Source organism: Hermetia illucens, chromosome 3 (assembly GCF_905115235.1).
Source record: "Hermetia illucens chromosome 3, iHerIll2.2.curated.20191125, whole genome shotgun sequence".
NCBI lineage: Eukaryota > Metazoa > Arthropoda > Insecta > Diptera > Stratiomyidae > Hermetia > Hermetia illucens.
In genome coordinates, this window is record NC_051851.1 from 149,932,790 (window position 1) to 149,955,454 (window position 22,665).

A 22,665-nucleotide genomic window follows, 5' to 3' on the forward strand; every position below is an offset into this window, starting at 1 on the left:
TGCCCTGGACGAAATCGCGGCCCTGATAAGACAAGCTCCTATAGAGGAAACACTCTTCATATAACCCAATGCGTCGCTAATGCAACACGCCCATGCCAAGACGATAAACGTATCGTAGCAGAAAACCCAATTATTGATATAATAGTTAACCGCCTAACCTGAGTCGACTTGCCACCGAGTTAGATGAATGGCTCATAAGACGATAGGTAGCACCGACCAACAAGAGCATGCCTGAAAAGAAGTACACGGCAACTTAAAGCAGACTGTCCAGCAAAGCAAGAGAGAATTGTTTAAGGAAGTCTGCTCAGAGGGAGGGGGGGGGGGGGGGGAAGTGCGTACAGAATTGTGATAAGATAATTCAAAGGCCGTTCTCAGGGTATAAACATGGTATGTGGGTACATGTTACTCGCCTTGGGTTATTCCGCCAGCAATAGAGGAGCACCGATGGCGTTTAGAGGCTTTTGAAAAAGACGCCAAATTGGGCAGTGACCAAGAACAAACTGCCGAAAATCTGCGGTAGAATTGAGGAGAATAAGGATCAAAGCCTGGATGAAATACCGAAGAAAACTCTAAACATCTCTGTGAAGTCTAGACTGAACATGTTTGCTGAGTTGTTTGAAGCATACTCGTATATATCGGACGAGATATTTCCAGTATCATAGTAGCGGCAGAAGCCGGCACTCCTGTCTCAGAAAGTAAACCTCCAGGCGAGCTATCGACTCATACGTTTTGTAGACATTATAAGCCAAGGGACCATGAGATCAGCAGTGGGAATTCTATAAATTTAGGTCAACTATTGGTTACTGACTCCGACGGAAGGGGTAAGGCTAGCAAATGTTTCGCAGTAGTGACCTTGGTCGTGAAAAATGCATTCAATTGCAGGCAGCCCCTAATGACAACTGGTGCTCCCAGCTATCTTGCTGATATTGTCGAAGAAAAAAAGGCTTTGATATGGCACCGATAACGGGCACAAAGATTACGTATTCTCTAAGGATGTCTCATATCAGACTGGGCACTGCGCTATCTGCTGGAGAACATTATGTACTATAAAATACTTAGCCTACCTGTGCCAAAAAACGCCACGGTGGCGAGTTACGCAGATGACATACCACTAGTATGGTTGCCCTAGATGATGCTGAGTAGTACTTATGCAAAGCAATCAATGACGGTTGGTTAGCGAGTGCTTGATTGATGCTGGTTCTCATCACCAAGTGCCGTAAGAGAAACTATGCCCGCGTTAGGAGTGATGGCAAATGCGAAGCTTAGTTTGATGTAAGTAGGACGTGAAGTGCCCTTGTGGCAAACATCCACTACATGTATGGCCCTCGGAAGTGATGATACAAATGATACATATAGAATGTGAAGTTTATCTCTCCTTTATCGCAGATAAAGAATGCCGATAGGGAGAGAACTATAAGTTGTATGGAGAGATCAATTAGATTCACCTCAGTGTCTCACGTAAGATTATGGATACCGTCAGTATCTCTACAGGTTTCAATTAGCCACTGGAACGGATGGTCCAAATTGTAATCTAGTCTCGCAGGACCCAAATAAAGTATTCTCCTCGTGTGTCAGGCTCGTGGATCAGATGAAGAACCTCTAGGTGAAATACTGGTACCGAAAAATCAGATGCAAAGAATGTTAGCATGCCAGGTAGAGTAGGATGAGATCCGTGTTTTGATCTATGCAATGTAAACTGCGGAAATCGGGGGAGGCCAGAACGGTTAGTGGCACTGCTTATGTCAGAAATAGCTCTCCACCATGATGTAACACTTGATGGATTCACGTGAGGCGGGTTGGGGGAAAGTTGGGGCGATTTTAGTAGATAAAATTTCGACATACTGTAAGAGAGGCGAACTGACAGAGATTGAATCGATTTTAATAAGGTTTTGATTAATACGAAACGTCACCCAGCGGCATATCATTTATCTGAGATGGAGGGCTGAATAATGCAACAGTCTTCAAACGGACGCAATTACTGATCTCCCGTCCCAACTCTTTGATTCGCAGCTTTGGCATTTACTTCGTCTTGTTGTCAATAAATCATACTTTCATGGCAGGACCATCAAGGACCAAGTGTTTTCGGGAATATTCTTTTATTCCTTCATAAATTTATACTATTCACTGATCTCCACGTCGAGTTTCTATCTCACTTTCCGGAGAGGCGGAGGATTTTCCTTTCGAAGTGCCAGGAAGAATCATAAATAGTAAAAGCATCGATCGTAGAAACATTAAAATCCCTTCTCAGTTGATCCAAACCTTTCGAAATTTTAAAAAATGTGCCCCGATTGAGTCAAATTTCCAAGTTTTCTATACATTTTTTTTTCTTTTTCTCAAAACTCCATCATCCATTTTTGCCACCATAAAAATCTAGCTGGATACACACTTAAATTCTTACTCACCAGCAAGGTAACTGCCCCAATTAAATGAATCACACAAAGGCAAGTGAGTGCCAATCAAGCGCACTTTAGTGTAAAATAATCTGTTTTTTTTTTCAATAAAGGAAAGAGCATAAAGAGCAGTCATTTCCCTGCCTTTATATTTTCAATGGAATTTTCCAAAATTTGGGGTTACCATTGTTAGTGGCCACAGTTTCTTATCGCTTTTTCACACCAATTTTGGGCTACTTTTTCACACTCATGCTAGGAGGAATCAGAAGATCCTTCTGGGGTTCACTTTTCATTTTTCCTGGGTTCTTGAGAATTTTCCTAACTGTACTTACGAGTATCGGATACATGTAGTTGCAATTCTCATCCAACATGGCACTATCTTCTTTAGTCATTTTAAAATCTGAGATTTTTATCTGGACTAATTCATTTATTTCACACAATGGCACACTATCACTGTCTCCGCAATTTGTATAATTATCCGAGTGAATGTCAACTGATCGTCATCTTTTGAAGCCACAATATAAGTAACTGAAGTTTCATGTCTCACTAATTGATGAATGCGTGCCCGAGGAGTAATATGAAAGCAATCTTCAATCTGTTCTTCAATAAATGTGAAATTAAAAGCATTAGCAGACAAAAGAAAGTGCTCGGAGAAAGTTCAATTCGCACTTACACTGCCGCTTCCTACAACAATATTTTATTAATTGTCAACATAAAAATATTCTATTTTCGGCGATAAACTGTCGGAACCTGGGCCTTCAAATTGGCAACCCCCCAAATCACGTTCACCGCATTCATATTTGTATGAAATTCTAAAAGTAACAAGCTCTACGTGCATTGCATAAGCGGAAGTATCGGTTCCAGTTAGCTGAGTATTGTAAAAGAGTGTCTCAGGTTAATGTACCGACAACGAGAAAGACCACTAACTGCTGACTGCTACTGACTAGCAAACGCTGCTCCCGCTGACGGACGAATCGTCTAGCGTCAGAGAGTGGAACCTGACCCCCAGGCTCGGAAGACTCGGGGGCCGCAACTTATGAGTTTTCATAAAAGACCCACCAGATCAGCGTTATGAAAAGTAACTACGTAAGAGCATGCATTAGCGTACGTGAGTGTATGTTAGCACTTGGATATAACAATGAAAGTGTAGTTTGACTTATCTAATTTAAATATTTAGCCAAGATTGTAGTACCTGGTGGTTGGGGAAAGAGTTATTCAAATTCTTATCAGACAAAAAAAGACACCATTGTTTACCTTTACATTCTCCATATATTTTCCCATCACGAGACGAGAAGCTGGGAAATAGTGGTGATAACGCTTAGAGAATAAAAGGGATTGGCTGTGGGAGATACACTTGGAGTATATATGTCTATGCAAACACAAATGATCTCCCTCCCACTTCTCAGGATGCGGGAATCCATCAGGATGTAACAATGGTGAAGAGAGAAATTTTCAAATTCAATAGAAAGCTAACGCACTCTTCACTGGTGAACGCCGATCTTCAATTAGAAACCGGATAAACAAGAAAGATCTGAATCAATTTCTTAACAATCTAGATTAATTCATTGCAAGGATATTCGGACTATCAAAAATCGGCATGGCAGACCTGAATGAGGATTATCGTATCATATTTTTTTCCCTGAGCCGCTTGGCTAGGCGACGTACAAAGGTGTGCATGTCAGGACCAAAGTGACAATGGGGGAAGGAGAACTAGACCAGATGCTAATAATAAAAGTGACAGAAATCCAGCGCTGCGGTCTTGAATAACAAGGCCCTCATAACCCATAGGGAAAGAAAAGGAGAATTCATTGAAACGTGAAAGTTATCATTATTCTGTTAAGGGAAAGTTGCACCGCGTTCTTAAAGAACTATTGTGCCCCTTTTACTGGTTATAGTGTACCTATTGATCATAGTATATCAAGCAGGCCTATAACCGTCAGGAACTTTAGTATGTTCCCTACTTCTAGATCTTTCAGCTTTGCATCTGGTATTAAGTGTTCTCCCAGATGCCTCGACCTATTTTGCACAAGTGCTGGAGACTGTCCCAGCACGTACATAGAGGTTTCGTCATACTCCTCACAAAACATGCAGGCAGTGTCCGTAGATATCCCTAGCTTCCTAAGGTGATAGTTCAGCCGACAATGACCAGTGAGAATTCCCATTATGATTCGGAGGTTCTTTTTGGTGAGGTTTAAGCAATCCTTTGTGCGCAGGGGTTCGTATCCCCCAATAAGCACCCTGGACTGCTCCATCCCTGGTAGGCCCGCGCAGTATAGTTCCCTCAACCGTTCCTCTTCATTTCTTAGAGTCATAACCATGAAACCGTTTCCGATTCCACAGAAGGGTTGTGGCCCGTGTAAAGGCGTCCTTGCTCCCTTCTTGGCTAGTTCGTCCGCTGCCTCGTTGCCTTCCAACCCAGCATGGCCTGAAACCCAAAGTATCCAGACCTTGTTGGACGAGCTGAGTGTATTCAGTCTCTCAAGACATTCCCACACTAGTTTAGAGTTCACCTGGTTGGTCCTAAGTGTCTTGATCGCTGCTTGGCTATCAGTGATAATAGCTATGTTCTGCCCCCTGTAGTTCCTTTGCAGATTAAAGGAGGCACATCTGTCTATGGCGTATATTTCCGCCTGGAATATGCTAATGTACCTGCCCATTGGCTCAAAGTACATTTTCCTTGGATCAATGACACCGCCACCCGCTCCCTCTGCAGTGAGGGATCCGTCAGTGTACCAAGTAATCAGTTGAAAGTGCGTGACAGTTGATCATCGAAAGCTAAAAAAGTAATACCTGCAAATAAGCGGGAATATCACACAAATTCGTGCTCCAAGTATTTAGGAACAATTTTAGACCCTGCTGTCATCTTCACTTCTAAAAGCCATAGAAAGTACTGGTGTAATAATCTCCCGGAAAACTTCAAAACTAGAGCGAAAGTGAAATCAGCAAACAACCAAAATCACGCATCAAAATTTGATCATGGAAATAAGTATCCCTTACTGTATCCTTTGGTAGGAAAAATCCCTAATTGGCCGAATGCATCCAAGACGAGTGTCAGGAACCCCTCGAACATTATTGGTCCCCGAAATCACACACAGTAGAGAGAATAGCATGGAAAACCGAATCATGTCCAAAGAAAAAGGAGCAGAAGAGAGACTACTGAGTACTACTCACCGACATCCTTGGAACAGATGTAAACTAATAAGCTAAGACCCTGATATAGACAAATTTGAAACCACAACTTGGCGCTTCGTGGATTCATAAGGAAAGAATATTTATGTGTACGATTGTTCCATTTATACGTAGCTCTTAATGTAGATATGTTTAGTATGTTCGACCAGCGATGGATGGAATGGATGCCCTGAGTCTACAAATTCGGAATATATATTGTGCATGCCTAGCACACGCTTATATTCCAATCAAATAGCGGGATATGAAGGTGTTGTTCATTCCCAAACCAGGAAAACCCACCTACACAGACGCAAAATGCTTTCGACCGATCAGCCTAACGTCCCTTCTGCTAAAAGGACTAGAAAGATTAGTAGATCGGTTCATAAGATATACACACACATTCCTAAGTGGCCACTTCACCATAGGCAACACGCCTACCAGAAAGGCAAATCCACGGAGACATCACTCCATGAACTTACGGCAAAAATTGAAAAGGCCGATGTCCGAAAAAGAATACGCCTTAGGCGCATTCATGGACATCGAAGGTGCCTTCAATTATGCCTCATTCGCAGCAATTTGTCATGCGGCAAGACAGCGTGGAATCGAACCACTGCTAATCAGTTGGATCCTTTACATGCTAGAGTCGAGAAAAATCCACATATCGGTCGGCCAGAAGTCTATTGAAGCAAGATGTCTCAGGGGCTGGCCACAGGGAGGTGTTCTCTCTACACTGTTATGGATCTTGGTGATGGATACCCTGCTGTGGCTCCTGGAGGACAAAAAAGTCTTCGCGCAAGCATTTGCGGACGACCTAGCCGTAATAATTACCGGAAAGTTTGCGAACACAGTATGTCACCGCTTGAATGCAACTCTGCATATAATCCACAGCTGGTGCCTCCGCAATGGACTCACGGTGAACGCTAGGAAGACTGGACTAGTTATGTTCACTAGGAACGTCAGGTGGGGCAGCTATACGCTACCCACCTTAGCAGGGGCGGAAATCCAGCTGGCACAAACAGTCAAGTACTTAGGAGTACTCTACTACTACTACGACTCTAAGTTAACGTGGAAGCACCATATCCAGGAACAATATCAGAAATCCTGCAGATTGCTCTGGTGCTGTAGGAATGCAATAGGTAAGACCTGGGGACTTTCACCTAAACGGATATACTGGATGTATACATCCATAATAAAACCCATTTTGATGTATGCATGCATCGTCTGGTGGCCAAGACTGAACTTTGTTAACAGCAGGAAGCTGCTAACGCAGATTCAGAGACTTGATTGCCTAAGTATTACTGGAGCAATGAGTACTACGTCGACTGCAGCACTTGAAGCTACCCTAAATTTACTCCCCATTCACTTGGAGGTGAAACGGAAAGCGGCCAACGACGCATATAGGCTCGATACCATTGGGGCGTGGAAAGGCGGCCAATCAAACGGTCATGCGTCTATCTGGAAATTCCTTGAAAAACATCCGGTAGCCCTGATGCCGACCGATCATGTGGTTTCCAGATTCGTCTTTGAAAAGACATACACTGTCGTAATCACCGTAAGAGAAGAATGGTCGACAAGTGACCATGAGTCTTTTCAGATTACAGACCTAATAATCTTCACCGACGGGTCAGTCATAGAGGATGGATCGGGCGCAGGGGTGTTCTCGTAGAATCCGATTATAGAACTGAGCCCGACCCCTCGGAAAAATGACGACCATATTCCAGGCGGAGATATATGCCATTTCATTGGCAGCAGAAGTATGTCTGCGACAAAAATGGAGGGGTCGCACCATTCGAATCTGTTCCGACAGTCGGGCGGCATTATCGGCACTAAATGGCAACAACATATCAAGCCAGTTGGTGTGGAGTCATCATCATCAGGTGATGCTGAAACTTGGCCGACTGAACGAAACATTCCTGATGTGGGTGCTGGGGCACTCTAACATCGCCGGTAATGAGGAGGCTGACATACTGGCTCGCCGAGGTCTGGATCCACAATGGTGGGGCCAGAACCAGCTCTTGGAATCCGACCATCTACTGTCAAGTCTACTTTGAAGGGTGAAATTGCAAGGATTCACGCAACCGAGTGGAGAAATTTGAACTCTTGCCGGCAAGCGAAAATCCTGATATGGAAAAGATTGGGGTAGTGGTTTCGGCTGTGTGCAGCCAATGTGAGGAGGAGGAGGAGACAGCCCTGCACTTTTTATGCAGCTGCCCAGCATCCTCAGATCTCAGACGAAGACACCTTGGCAAGGTTTTCTTCAATGAAGAAGCTAAGACTCCCCCCAGTTAACTAAACTAACTATGTCCGACCAGCGTAATATCCTAATCGAAAGCTTTAATTTGATATCCCTCATAACTATACACCGCGAAAAAAATGTACCCTTTTTCCTTACATGTAAGGGAAACCTCCCTTAAACTCAACACAGTCAATAGGTGTAACCACTTCTGAACAGATTGCATATAACAGACAAACAGACGGACAATTGTGCAGTTGCCAGATCTCCCATTAGGCGCATTGTGCGGATAAAGGAACTCTTGATAGTGGTTGTATGCGTGTATGGACATATCATATGATCATCGGTGGGACAGCAGAAACAGGACCATTTGTAGACAAAGCTGGCAACCGCAAGGACTTTCGGAGTAAACACTCAGAAGTAATGTGTAACAACTGTTTGCTAGCGATTTATGCAAGCTCCTTACGAAAATGTGGTACACTAACAATTTGGCTTCTTTGGAGTTTCCACCTACAGGGCTAGTGTTATGAGCATGTTCCTCCTCGTATGGGCGATGCGTTGACTTGTCGATTGGGGAAATTTTTCCTACATGTTTCGGAATCTAACATGTCACTTGCCGTAATGCCAAGTCGGGTGAACCACAGTTTAAGGCAGCATACTGTAAACTAGATGAAACACCTGAGTTACACCATAAAACTCAAGAGGCGTACAGGGGGATATGGTCTGCGGAATTTTTTTGCGATTCTTCTTTTTCTTCAGCCTTTATTCCGTTCAGAAACGGGGTCGGTTCGCATTGATTGGCTGCACCATTTTGTTATGTCAAAGGCCTGATCTGGATGCTTTCACGAGGCTTTCAGATTACCACCCAGCATGGCAAGCCACTGCTGTTCCGGTTTTTTGGTCTTTTCTCATCAACTTCGTCGTTCACACCAATCTTGGCAAGTGAAGACGCCTCTCTCGCAATTTTTCCACGATCGGTGCACCCCATATCGATCGCGAATATGCTCATTTCGGACTTGATCAAGTTGTGTTACGCAACTGATCCAACATAACATTTTCAGTTCTATTACCGCGAGACGACGTTCATTGTTTTCTAGTCGAGCGGACGACACGCTCAATTTTCGAATTGGGACGTTCATTGATACGTCATCACAAAAAACGCCAGGTTGCACTAACCATGAAACAAGTTCATAACGCAGTTCACTATTGGCTAATAGGATTGATCCGAAATATTTAAATCGCTCAGTTCTGGGCAGGTCACTGTCACTGGCAGTGATAGTGCCTGCTTCATTAGGATCGGTAGTCAAAAATTTAGTTGAAATTTTTGCGATTTTTCTGGTGTTAGGTTGGTAGTTCCAAGGAAAAAAGAACACTTGAAGGATTTATGTGATAAGGAGTGAACGAACCAGGACGGGTAACACACTGAATACGCTCTACGAGTTTGTCGAGTACGCGTGCACACTACTTCAAGATAATGGTCCTAATTATGAAATACCGCTGGGAAAAGGCCGTGAACAAACTGAGTTTAACGCTTCAACGCAAACAAATGCAGGCCTGTTGTGAACTCCCAAAGTGACTTCATCGCAAAAGGTACCCACGGAGCAAACTATCCAGTTAAACCTAATGTGTGGGGTAGGGAAAGGGGATGAAGAGAAGGGGAGGAATAATGGAGCATATAGTAGGAGAGAGTCCAACTTTAAAATAGCGCACAAGCTGCAAAGAGGCAGCAGGGAGTATTACGTCTGGAATTCAAATCAGGTTCACAAAACAATTCCCAGAGGATAACAGCAAATGTTTGAGAAATTGGGGAGACGAAAAAAAAAATCAAACAAAAGAAGCCGGTCCGAGCGCGATTGTTATCGAGGGTAATAAGAGCCTTAGATAAGAATTCCGCCGAAAACGAAGGACATTCGGCGGTAAGCCACCTGAGCGACAATATCTCAAGAATAAGAAGAATGCAAAAATGAGAATTCCTCCTGGAACTTTGATACACATAAAACTAAAAGCCGTTCAATAACGAGCTTGGTAGGTAAGTCCTTATAAAAGGAGCCATGGAGAGGTAACTGACCGACAGAGTAACTGTGGAGTGTACCGACCTAAACAAACTTATGACAAAGAGGACATTTGTATAAAGGGATTTGTGTGCAAATTTCAAATTTCTGACTGAATTATCCACGCAATAAAGCCTAGATGGTCAAGGACAAACAAGTTATTGAAAACTGGCAAAATCAAGATCGGGTGGACCGTCTATAGGACCCGATAGAATATGTCTCCTGTCATGTGCCCTAGATGCATTGCGAGGAATGATGTTGTGGAGGCTTCGGCGAAAAGAGCCACGCCACAGGCAGTGGGTAGCGCCGACTATCTAAGATAGATCCAAAAATCAATATGTGGGGGGAGGGGGGCTCTAAGCAAGCTAGATATGCGCAGGTATGTTCAACAAACCAACAGGAACTATTTAGGCTTTCTTAGTTTCTATTTTTGGCTTTCTTAATTTCTTTTCTTCAGTTTTCTAAGGCGTTTCTTGTTCTGAGGAAGTTCCGAAGTTAGGCAGCCACCTGAAATCCCTGAGGGAACTAATTTTTTCTGAGAGGTATGGTTTTAGATCCCCATTCCACCAAGCCTTGGGTTTCGTGCCTCTCCGTGTCTTAAATGTTGCAAGTTTGATTTTCTCTTCAATACTATGTGTTGAAGGCTGGAGTCCTGCGATTGCATATTTCCAATTAGATTATTTCGTTTGTTTCTGGCAATTTTGAAACCCGGTTGGACTGTAAATGATTTGCTTTATAGGAGTATTGGCTTGTGATGACTGTTTGAGTAAGTGTCTTCTAAGGTTTTCCAGCGCCAGGAGAGAGTTGGACATCCGGGACTGAGGACCTGAAACTCCTTTTTAAGATTGTCACTGCAAAGGTTTTATCTCCGCGATTTAGTACTCGAAAGTCACAATTACAAAACTCGCTTAGTAGTATGTTACCTTTTGTCTAATTAACAGTATCCCCAAAGGCTATGGACCTGGCGTCCAGGTTGCCAAGGGTCATCGTATTGGGACGGTTCAATAGAAACGCAATTAGTTTCCTAATTTCTTTTTTAAAGGGCGAGGGGAAATTAGACCGATGCCACAGCCATGTTGGATTGAAGGTTATACGATTCCGCAATGATGACATTTGGTTATTATCGTATTTAACTTCATCAAATGCGATATCACTTTTGAAGGCGATAGCCACCCCTCCAAAACCATCTTCCTTCACTTTGTGTAATAGCAATAGCCTGTTAGAAATGTAGGCAGGCATTCCCTTATTTAGTCTTTCGTACAGTTAGACATTATGATGATATAGGGCACTTACATACCGTGAGGATGTTTGGTTATATACTTTCATTAGTCCTGCGGTAGCTTGTGATGCATTTTGGAATTTCAGTGACCAAAAAATCTATAGTTGTTTTTCATCTGAAACACAAGCGGTTGATTCGCCAAAAAAATTGACAGGCTAGTCTGGGAAATCAATGAAAAACCAAATTTTCCTAGTGGTCATTTGGGCTTAAATTAGTATGTGTTGCTTGTCCTCTACTCTCTTGATCCCTGTGGTTACGATTAGAACATACCACAAGTGTCCACTTCATCACTTCGAAGATTTCAGTGATTCGGATATCATCGTAGAGATATTAGTTTAGTTCCACATAAATGTTGTTGCAAGACTCTCAACCTTGATGGACATCGTATTCTTATCACTGGGGTCCCATGGAACAAATCCGCAATGGCATTCCAATTCATCGGATACTCCGGATTGTGAAAAAGTGGTAGCGGGAATCGAACAGAAAGGGTTACTTTCTCATTCCCATTACTTTTTCGTGACTACTTATTCACAGAAATTCTTAATTGATCCAATGGGTCATACCATTATCCTTAACTCATAATAAGTGACTGGGCATGGGTAGCGCCGCGTTTGTAACTCAGTGCAGGACTAGACCTGGTACGCCGCCTGGTACGGCATGTATCTGATGTACCAGGTTTAATTTCGAAGTGACGTATTTCAGGATATAATCGATTGTTTTGATAGTTGCTAACCATTCAAAAATATATATTTCTGAAAAACTTCATGAATCTTCAAATCAACTTATTTTACGATCATTTCTTGACACTGTTATTACCACATAACTTACCCGTGTAACTATAACCATTGTCACGCTTCATTGACTACAGTAAAAATGCTGGTGTAGCTCTGTAAATAATAATAAAAACTATATTTTAATACCACTTAGTAAAAAAATAAAAAGATAGTAAAATACTCATTCAAGTGAACTTTCAAGATGTTTTTATAATTTTTCCTAAATGAAAAAAGCAAATGAAAGAAAATAGGAACCTTTTAATGGATTTCTGATGTCAGAATATTTGGTTCGCCGACTGTTTCAATTGTGCGTAGTTCATTTTGCATATGCATTTAATTGCTCACTTTGATGTGGTACTACCATGGAAATTAAGGTTTAAGAATCCACTAAAAGTCTTCCCTCGTTGTCTTCAAAGGAGACTAAAAGGGATAAATATTTGGCTAGTACCCTGCAGATTACGAAACTTATCAACAACGCCGCGGATGATTGGGTTCTGGAATGTGCACACAGTCCTCGGCAATGGCATAGAGGCCCCTCTCTACAACATGCTCGGGAATCCCACTTATGAGGCTACACATTCTGGACCTAATCGAAGTGAGGTTTTTGAACTCTACTGCTGCCCCTATTACGGGTGCTCCGAGTGGCGGGGAGGAAGACGGGGCGGCAACCCTGTCGGCTGAATCAAAACCAAGTGGCCGAGGAGAACCTCCAAGTGGTGGCACCGGGAAACGCTGTATCGCATTGGCTTGCCGGCTGTGATGCAGTAGGCGAATGCTCCAAGGCCTAGCAAGGGCGATCAGACCCGAGTCTGCACGGGGACTCATCTGAAGTGGCTTCGGTCACGAAACCTTACCAGGGGTATACTGGTACCATGGGAACCGAGGTAACCCCTGGACTCTTATACTTCAGGAGAAATCCTGTCGTATCTGAGTACAGCTCGGTTGGTTGCGGTTGGCGGTTGTGGAAGTTTCATGGTGGCTGTGGTTGTGCTCAAGCGAGAAGAGACCTTCGGGCCTCGACGTGGTGTTGCGTATCAACACGGGTGCCGTACTCCATAGTTCGGTAGAGATTTAGGTAATTCTTGCATCCACCAGTATGAATGCTAAGCCATACACTTGGGACTGGGACCGTTGTTGCTTGTCGCAGCGGGGCTCTGATTGTGGTCACAAAATCAATCCGCGTCTTAAGAGGACCGTAGGATTAATCCTACACTTAGGTGGCTTAGGTACTCCCAATGACTCAAGTGCAGTAGAACACTAGGCTCCTGTCCCTATTACGATATTGCTTGGTTTATTGCTGATGACTGCTGCAAGGGCATTCTCTTAACCTGGGACCCAGTTTCTGACAGAGATTTCAGTCCAGGCTAACGAGCGTCACAATTATGCACAACAGTGTTACGCACCGATCAAGATTTGGAATACATAGAAGAAGTATGCTTTCTATGAGCAACCCAATGCAGTTCAGGAGAGGCTTCCTAAAGGGCACATTGTGATCATGATGGCTGATCTCAATGTCAAGATGTATGGGCCCTCTAGGCTTCCGTCTAACTAGTCAAGGTCCAAACCGAGAGTTTTACGGTCGATATAATCCATACCCACCTCAGGTTTTTGAATTTATATATTCGGAGTCAACAACACCTGTAGCTGCTTTAGATCATGATGCTTCGGAGGACAGATGTGAGCCGGCGTCTGTCGAGTTTACCTTCGAACTGGACCAAAGGAGTCTGTATGTACTCAGGGGAAGTCACCATATGGTGCTCCACTTTTTTCTAGTTAGATTGAAATTCAATCATTTCAGGAAACTATAGAGCATCATCTCCATTTTGAGAGTGAACAACAATGATAATCTTCGACGCACACAATATGGAGGAAATTGCAGCATCTTCGGTGCGCTCTTTCACAATGGAGCTGTGCTCCGAGGATAGTGCGTATGGGGGTTCGCACTGGTGAAGGACTACAGAGTGAATCCTATCTGCCAGTAACTTTTCCTAAATCGTTTAAAAAACAGGCGGAATAAAAGGAAGCCCGAGACGTAAAAGGAACTGACTTGATGCCATTTCGAGTGATCGAATCTATGCAAACCGGACACTGCAAACCAGTGGAGGTGTTAAGTGGAAAACAGACGAATGATCTGCGGAATGTGATGAGATTTTTGAGGACATGGGAATTGCAGTACTTTCAAGTGCGGCTTTTCTCAGGGAAATCAACAGATTGAGTCTCTGGCGGTACGGTGTGAGGGAAACCCCGTCACATGCGGACCACGGCATACGCTTCTGACAATCTTCCATTACATATTAGGCAAAGTTTATGTCGAAAAACATAGAGATTGGTGAAATTAACTTGCAGCGTGCTAAAGCCTCCTCCTATCCGCTGGCGGCTGACCAAGCAACAGTTGCAGGTGGCTGCAATCTGTGACATTGGCTCAGTAAAGGGGGCTAGGATCTTCTAGGATGAAAGATCCACAAGACCCAGAGTTTGTGTCCTGATATCAAGCCGATTAAAGGCAACCATGCTGAGATATTTCTGTTCCCAGCACTTAGTTAAGGTCATCGTACAATACTAGATTAATAGCGAGAGGAAAAACATCATAGTTGCCTCCGCATATTTATCCTCTGATTCTTTGTATCCTCCACCGCAGCAAAAACTAAGGAATCTGGTAGCGTATGCAGAATCAAGTGGTCTTGAACTCTTAATAGGTTGCGATGCGAACCCTCAACATATTGGTTGCGGCAGTAGTAAATGCAATCCTAGAGGAAAGAAGCTATTTGATTTCATCACTTCAGTTGGTCCCATGACTGCAAAGGTAGGGACACCCCTACGTTCGGGGGACCAAGAAGAAGTGAAATAATCGACCTAACAATCTGTACCTTAAAAGTGTTAGAGTTGATTAGAGACTGGCGGATGCTAGATAAAGTCTCACTGTCAGATCACCGATACCTACAATTCAATCTGACTATTGCGGGCCAACAGTCTGCAGTACAAAGACGAAACCTTAGGAAAACAGATTGGACAAGGTTCAATGAGTTTCTTGGCAATAAAGTACAGCTCGCTGTACGACTAAGGACTCCTTTGGCGCTTAAAGATGAATTGGAAACTCTGAATTGCACACTGCTATGAAGAGGCTTGTCCCATTTCCCGAGGCTAAAGCGGTAAAACGGTTCTTTGGTGGAGCCGGGAACTGCAGAGACTCAGGAAATCGACCAGGCGACTTCTGAACCGTGCTTGCGAAAGCAATAAGAATGAAGAATGGTTAAACTTCCGAAACTCAAAAAAAGATAATACAAATAAGACTCCTTTAAAGCGTACTGTGGAAAACAAGGAAGGCGAAAGAGAGACTTCTAGGCTGTGCAGAGTCCTTAAAATTGATGAGTCGACCAAGTTGGACTCTCTTAGAAACCCCGATGGTACTTTCACGAGGTCCAGATTGAAATGAGTACAGACTCCCCTGGAAGTACACCATCCGGGAGAACGAGTGAGAGAAGTGGTAGGGGGAGACTTGACGGTTCTTGCAACCCCTTCAACACGCAAATGCTACAGGTGAACTGAAACATTATCAAAGCGATTGTTGTCAATGAAAAGGTGAAAGCTGCCACACTGTCCTTTGAACACTTTAAAGCACCTGGCATCGGTGGCATCCATCCAGCAATGCTAAAGGACGGTATGGAGCATTTAGAGCGATTGCTAAGAAATATTTTTCTAGCAAATCTTGCTTTGGGCTTTGTGCCTACCTCTTGGCAGAAGGTTAAGGGGCCTGGGAAAGATGACAGTTCTAATCCAAAGAACTTCAGACAGATCAGCTTGACTTGATTTTTGCTGAACTCCTTGTCGACGTCAATGGGGTCATCTGGGCTTAGCTCTGCCAAGGTGATAGTTGTGGCGTCTATCAGGAGCCAACCCCTTCGGGACACTGGTCGGGTAGTGTGCATTGATCCGGTATTAGTAGACCACGTTGCTCCGAGCGAGCACTGGTCCGTCCATGAGTTCCGGGATCAGCTAATCTTAGGTTAGGCTTAAGGAACTGGAGTAGGGGCTTTGTCCGCGACAAGTTTCTGACTATCGCGGCCCACTCCCTTGCACACGATGCACTGGTAAACAACTTAAATGGCGACAAAAAACAAATCAAACGAGGAGAGAGTGGAAGCGGAGGGTGAAGTGGCTGCTTTTATTCGCAGCACGGAAATGCGCCGCTCGCCTCCGCGCCCAACGAAGGAGGCAACAAAGGCTAAAAACCGGACGAGATATCGGGACGCGCAGACGCAGAGAAGAACTCGCAAAATGATGCGATACCTGCAACGGGGACAGGAACCCAGACCATACCACACAGTGCTATAATTGCGGAAAGACGCGTAGTGGAAACTGCCGAAGCTAACCAAATGGTTTCGAATATAAGCCGAGTGGGAGGGCTTTCGACTACTCTGGCGAAAGCTGAAGAGGAAAGGATTATTAAGAAATGCGCGGCAGTTGTGAAGCGCATGCCATCTGCGACGTTCCTCCAGAAAAACATCAGCAAAGGAGTGACAAACGGGCTGATGGAACTGGAGGAGCTTCTGGACAGGATTTCATATTATAGGCGGACATGGAGAGTAAGAGAAAATCCGCAGGAAGCAGAAACAACCGTGCCACCCAACGAGAACACTACGAGCACCAAACGGAGTACAAACGGCTGTCTGCGACAGCCCATTGCAGAGCGAACTGGGGAAAAACAAAAGAGGGAAAGGACATCTGAGGGAGACTTGACTCAGGTACTCTCCAGGGCTCAAAAGAAGAAGGCGAAGTGGAACAAGAGACAACAACACGTCGCGCCATTAGAAAAACCTCTGCGTAAAATTAAAGCGGACACAAATGACGGAGCACAAAAAGAAAAGTTGGGGAGACGAATGCGGAGTAGACCGCTAACTCTGCTTATTAAGCCGACACGATTAAACCCGAAGATAACGGTGCAGAAATGTCTTTCATTCGCAAAACGAAGGGTGGTGGAGTCCTACTCGAACTAGGCCCGAAGACAATAAGTAAGGTTACGTTCTGTGAAGTAGTCAAGGGGCTTTTAGGAGAAAAAGCTTGGGTTTCCAGCCTGGAACCCACAGAAAAGAACGAGGTAGGAGAGACCATCAAACACGAATGTCCGGAGGTAACCAATGCCCGGATTGGTATCACCTCTGCGAACTCCCGAGGCCAAAAACTTGCAGTGGTGGAAGTTGCCGAGCAATACGCGAGGAAGCTTCTAAACAGCGGTAAAGTAAGAATTGGTTGGGTAATGTGTAGGATACAAGTCCGAGCTGCCCCAACTAAATGTTAGAGATGTTTGGATTATGGGCACATATCTACAACCTGTCGGGGACTTGACAGAAAGATAACATGCCGTAAATGCGGTCAGCCATAAAGCGAACACGTGCAATGAAAAGGAAAGCTGCGTCCCATTCAGGGACTGTGGCACGACTGATGAGAACGTTGGCAACACACTGCGGGCTCAGGGCGGTGTCCACTTTTCAGAGCAGAATTGGAAAGACCTAGGACGCGGTCATCATGATTCGTATCCTACAAATCAATATGCACCGGAGTGCAACCGTTCACGAATTGCTAGCGCAGTTCGCTGCGGAGACCGAAACTGATTTAGTACTTATGAATGAGCACTATCAAAACAAGGACCCAGTTTCATGGCACCCTGACATATCAGGTACCGCTGCTATCTGGGTTCGGGACGGAAGCCTCCTTAGGGTTTTTACCCAAGATCGAGGGAGGACGGACGGCTTTGTCTGGATTCGGTGTTCAGGGATAACGTTTTTTAGTGTCTATCTTACGTCGAATGAGACGATTCCGGACTTTCGGCGCAGGCTTGGTGTTTTGGAGAACGCTATCTTAGGCACAGATGGGCGGATCCTGGTCGGTGGTGATTTCAATGCTAGAGCACATGAATGGGGCATGCCTCACACAGACTCCACAGGAGAACAAATTCTGGAAATGACGGCAAGAACGGGACCGGTAGTTCTAAACACCTGATCCACCCCAACGTCCCGGCGCCCGGGCTGCGAAGGAAGTATTCCAGACGTAACCTTCGCGTCGGAATCACTGGTGTCGCTGATGGACGGGTCGCGAGTTCTCGAAGATTTCTCGGCAAGCGACCATCAATACATTGCCCTCGAAGTGGTGGACACAAACTCTCGGTGTACGCCACCCCGACGCTCTTTCTGTGCATGACACGTCGCGAAAGTGAACACCGGGAGGTTTGTCCAAACTCTTGGAACAGGTGGGGTCGCATTGGAGGGTACTCCTTGGGGGTGGTGGCGCTGCAGCCGACACAGTCGTAAATTCAGTTATGAACCTGATAATGACGAGACGTGGTATTGGTGGATAGTGGTAATCGCAGAGCTCCGGGAGGAGTGTCACAGGCTTCGCCACTTAACATAACGCCAGGAGGAGGCATGTCCCATAGTGACGGAGTGCAAATCAACCAAAAGGAGACTCCGCAGCACAATAAACAAGAGCAAAGCCCGCTGCTGGCAGGATCTGTTACAAACTCATAATCCGAAAAATCAGGGCCCTGCGGAAACTCTGTTCACTTAAGGCCGAGCAGATGGACCGCATTGTAAGGGCACTATTCCCTGCGCTCCCCGTAGGAGATGATGACGTCGACGCTGAGAGCGCAGAGGACTACCCACTTTTCTCTATAAAAGAATTGGAACATTCAGTCCTCTCTATGGAAAGTAAGAAGGCGCCAGAACCCGACTACTACTCGGCGCATTCATTGCTTGCCTGACAGAGAGCATTTTCCCTGCTCGTCGGAAGAAGGCGAGGCTTGCGCTGATCCACAAAGGGAAAGGCTACCCCGAGTTGCCGTCCTCACACCGTAAACTATGTATGCTTGACACTGTTGGAAAATTTCTCGAAAAGCTCATCAAAAGTAAATTCGCTAAAGCGATACGTGCTGCGGAGATTTATTTCCCTGGCAGATTGGTTTTAGAGCAGGGAGATCAACAGTTGATGCTCTCATGCAACTCCTGGATGCTGTTCAACGAGCGGAGGCACATAGCCGCCGAACTCGACGGGTGGTGCTCCTCGTAACGCTTGACGTCAGAAGCACCTTTAATTCCGTAAGATATAGAGACATTCTAGGCACACTAGACAATACTTTCAACGTGCCGAACTATCTCTTACGGATATTGAGGGATTATCTGAGGAACCGCTCCGTGCTCTATGAAAAACTAGAGGGTCAGAGGAGGATGGAGGTTACGTCGGGGGTAGCACAGGGAGCCATCCTAGGGCCAGACCTCTGGAACGCTAGCTATAATAGTTTACTTAAACTCGACATGCCAGAAGAATCGGGCCTGGTCGGCTATGGAGAACAGGCGCAAAGCAGACTCGGCATATTGGAACGACGGGTAAGCTCATGGCTTCAACCTTGCACTGGAAAAAAACCGAAGTAGTCATCCTGACTTCCGACCCTGCGTCCCATATCGTTCGGCGAGTCGATAATCGAGTCAAAACCAGCGGTAAAGTACCTCGAGTTGACTCTTGGGGATCCTACGTCTAGCAGGCGGCGTCTCCTAATGAGTTCAACGCAGTCTGTCCTGCTCTACGGCGTAAAGGTATGGACTGACGCTCTTGTCAGGGAAGTATATCGTAAGCGTCTCGCGCAAGTACAGAGCGGGTGGCGTCTACGTAGTGCGCTATTTCTGAACCGTGATCCTCGTTGTCCTCCTTGCTAAGGAGCGTCATGCCATATAGTAGCGCAAGGGAGATGAGCCAAGGGAGGTTGTTGCTCGTGAAGAACGGCAACGTACTCTAGACAATTGGCGGCTCTCTTGAAAAAATGAAACTAGAGGCAAATGGAGTGCGCGGCTCATCGGCAACTTAGGTGCGTGGCTGAATCGGAAGCATGGTGAGACTAACTATTTCCTTACCCAATTTTTAAGTGGGTTTGGACATTTTCAGTCTTAACTGCACAAGATTGGAAAGGAGCGATCGCTGGATTGTATTTTGCAATGGAGCCAATCACACTTTTTTTTCTTGTGGAAGGTGGAATGGGGTTCGTCAGCAGCTTTATTTAGCATGGATCTCTCTCCAGACAACATTGTCGAAGAGATGCTGAGCAGTGCTGACAAGTGGAGCCGTGTTGCCCATTACGTTCGAGTCCTTCTCATCGCTAAGAAGATAGAGCTCGACCGGTGGAAGAGCCAGATGGCGGGGGGTTCGTTGAACTGATAGTTTCCTTGCTCCTCTCTCCTCTCGTTGGTGAAATGAATTCCCTGATTTGAAGGCTCCGCAAGGCGGGAGAGTTCGGGGACTAGCCCGAAGTAATGTGACAAACGGTGACAAACAAGGCTAGCTCTCTGGCGATGGGGAGGTGTTTAGTCGCTAGTCCGACGACGTCGGGAGTCCAACACTGTGTGACCCAGTAAGAGGGCAGGTAAGAAGGTGGCATCATTTTGACAAACATTCGTTAAGTTATGAGCTATAAAAGATAGTGGAAAAAATCTTTGATTGAGCTCCATCACACACTTTCTCTACGGAATCGCAAAAATTTCGAAAAAATTTCATCGAAACTAAAGGCAGGAACAATAACAAGTTCGCATTATCTAATAACCTTTTGATACCGCGTATATCAAGTTTTACAACCATTGATGAAAAGCAATTACCGTTATATCTCGTTCAAGTCTGTATCTAATTGGCGAAAAAATACACAAAAAGAATCAAAACAAGATTCAGCAACGATCTTCAAACAAAATCGAAAATTAAGATAGATGAGAGTATGCTATTAACAAATTCTCACTTTACCAATGATACGCTGCCGTAGACATTCCAATTTTCCAAAAGCCCAAAAACCGAGAAAACACCATAATTTCACTTAAATGTCTTAATCAATATTTACGAGAATTTTGCTGTACTTTGCACCAAATTTTTCCTTCTCGGCACCAAACATTTCCAACCAAAAATTATGCCAAAAGTATTAAAAGAAAAATCATGTTCCATCACTTTAAGTATACCATCTTCGTGGTAAGTATCTGTATCTTGAGGGGCACCTGAAGAATGCTCCGTGTGTGCGCGTAATTAACCGTCGTAGACATTACTCTAGATTTTAATTAGCGGTAAATTTTTGAGGTTATTTTACTTGATGTGGTGATATGTATTTCACCTTTCTGGTTTTCTTCGCCAAAGACCCGAGCCACGGAGGAAATTACTAATGAAAACGTAGCCGTTGTTAGTCGCGGAGGAAACTCTTGGGTTCAATCTTAATAGCGTCGGGAGAGAGACTTAACAATTGCGGCTAGAACAGGTTTCCAGTCGCTGTCTGTGTAACTATCTATTAATCAAAGCAAATATATGTATGCCTGTTGCAATTAGATACAATATGAGCATATGCGTGTGGCAAGAGACAAAAATTCACATGCGAAAAAGCTGACTAATATGTATCTGGAGAATTTCTACTTTTATTATTGCCAACTTTGGATTTATACACACTCGTACATACGTAGAATGGATATGGCGAACGAAATGGCGAAACAATATTTCTTTAGGTGGGTTTTCTAGTACAGTCTAACAATTGGATAATTATAAATGAGGTGACGAGTTTTTCCAGAAGAGCAGCTGAAAACCCAACCTGCCAACGGTATGAATTTTATTATCTAGTTTTTGATAAACTAAACAATCGAAACCTTCATACTATCTCAATTTGCTGGCCTCCAAAAGCAGCACAAAATTCTTTCATCTTTACTCCAGACTTTATTAATAAATTTATTCCGAATCAGGAATGTTTTAACTTTATTGCCATTCCAATACTACAAAACACACACTCGTTTTATTCTTTCTGTGCATATCTATCATTCTTATCTATCTTTAATCCGACGAAGATAAAGCATCATGTTATGTTTATTACACTCGAACATTGTAGTTTCGTCACTGCAATAAATCTTATCTAAAGGTCATTCCGATAGCTCTGCAGGCTTTATGTTGGGGACGGCATTTAAATGTATTTTTCGCTTATCATCCCCCTATTACGCCACTCGATCATATGCCTGGTCTAATCAAATCAATCATCTGTCGCGGACCTGCTAGTTATTTTCTTCGATCGTTTTACATAATGCACCGACATTTTTTTATAGCAAAATAACAATTACAACCCCTTATCTGGGAACGGTGGAGGAATTCCCTAGTATAACTTTGTTTATACGACTTCTCACCGGCAAGTTGATTTCTCCGATGGATGATAAATTGAATAGCAATTTCGCCTTGTGATAAGAAGATATTTTTAAATTTGATATGCGACATGCGTTGTTGTGGGCGTAGGTGAAGTGAAATAATAAAATTTTCTCAAATTTTCAAGATCAAATATTTAAGATTACTGGGAAGCTGTTTCTGAGGGAATTATTATATCCAGGGATCGTCTGCGACCTAGAAAAGGTTGCTCATGATACCGGAAGAAACGTCCCCTAAGTGCGCCAGTAAGTTCTAACCTCCTCGCTGGTGCTCTTAGGTGGCGTCGGGGAAGGCGAGGGCTATAACTCTGTCAGCCAGACCGAAAAGAAGTGCCCGAGGAGAACATCCACGTTTTGGTATCGGCAAACGCTATACTGTTCGAAGGCTTAACAAAGGTATACTGGTACCATGGGTAGCGTTCAAATGGTAGTATAGGTCCCAGGGAGAAACGTGGATTGGTACCCACGATGGAGCATAAAACCTGAAAAACGCCTGCTGAACCAATACCAACAGCTCTACTACCATACCATATCTCCACCTCCACGTAGTGACCGCTGGGAGTTCTTTCTTTATGAAAAAC

At 44.4% G+C, this 22,665-nt stretch overlaps 1 protein-coding gene across 3 annotated transcripts in view; it reads right to left on the reverse strand.

The window, feature by feature from the left end:
• The window catches only part of LOC119650957 (myosin-VIIa), a 74,812-nt gene that overhangs the window by 27,423 nt on the left and 24,724 nt on the right, over window positions 1-22,665 (reverse strand). For 2 of the 3 annotated variants that reach the window (XM_038054200.1, XM_038054199.1), the window contains one exon: window positions 11,950-12,008. In XM_038054200.1, coding sequence (XP_037910128.1) covers window positions 11,950-11,967 — 18 coding nt within the window. In that variant the 5' untranslated portion in view covers window positions 11,968-12,008. Of the gene's footprint in view, window positions 1-2,722; window positions 2,842-11,949; window positions 12,009-22,665 lie in introns of those variants that run through there. The other variant, XM_038054198.1, reaches the window with a different exon arrangement.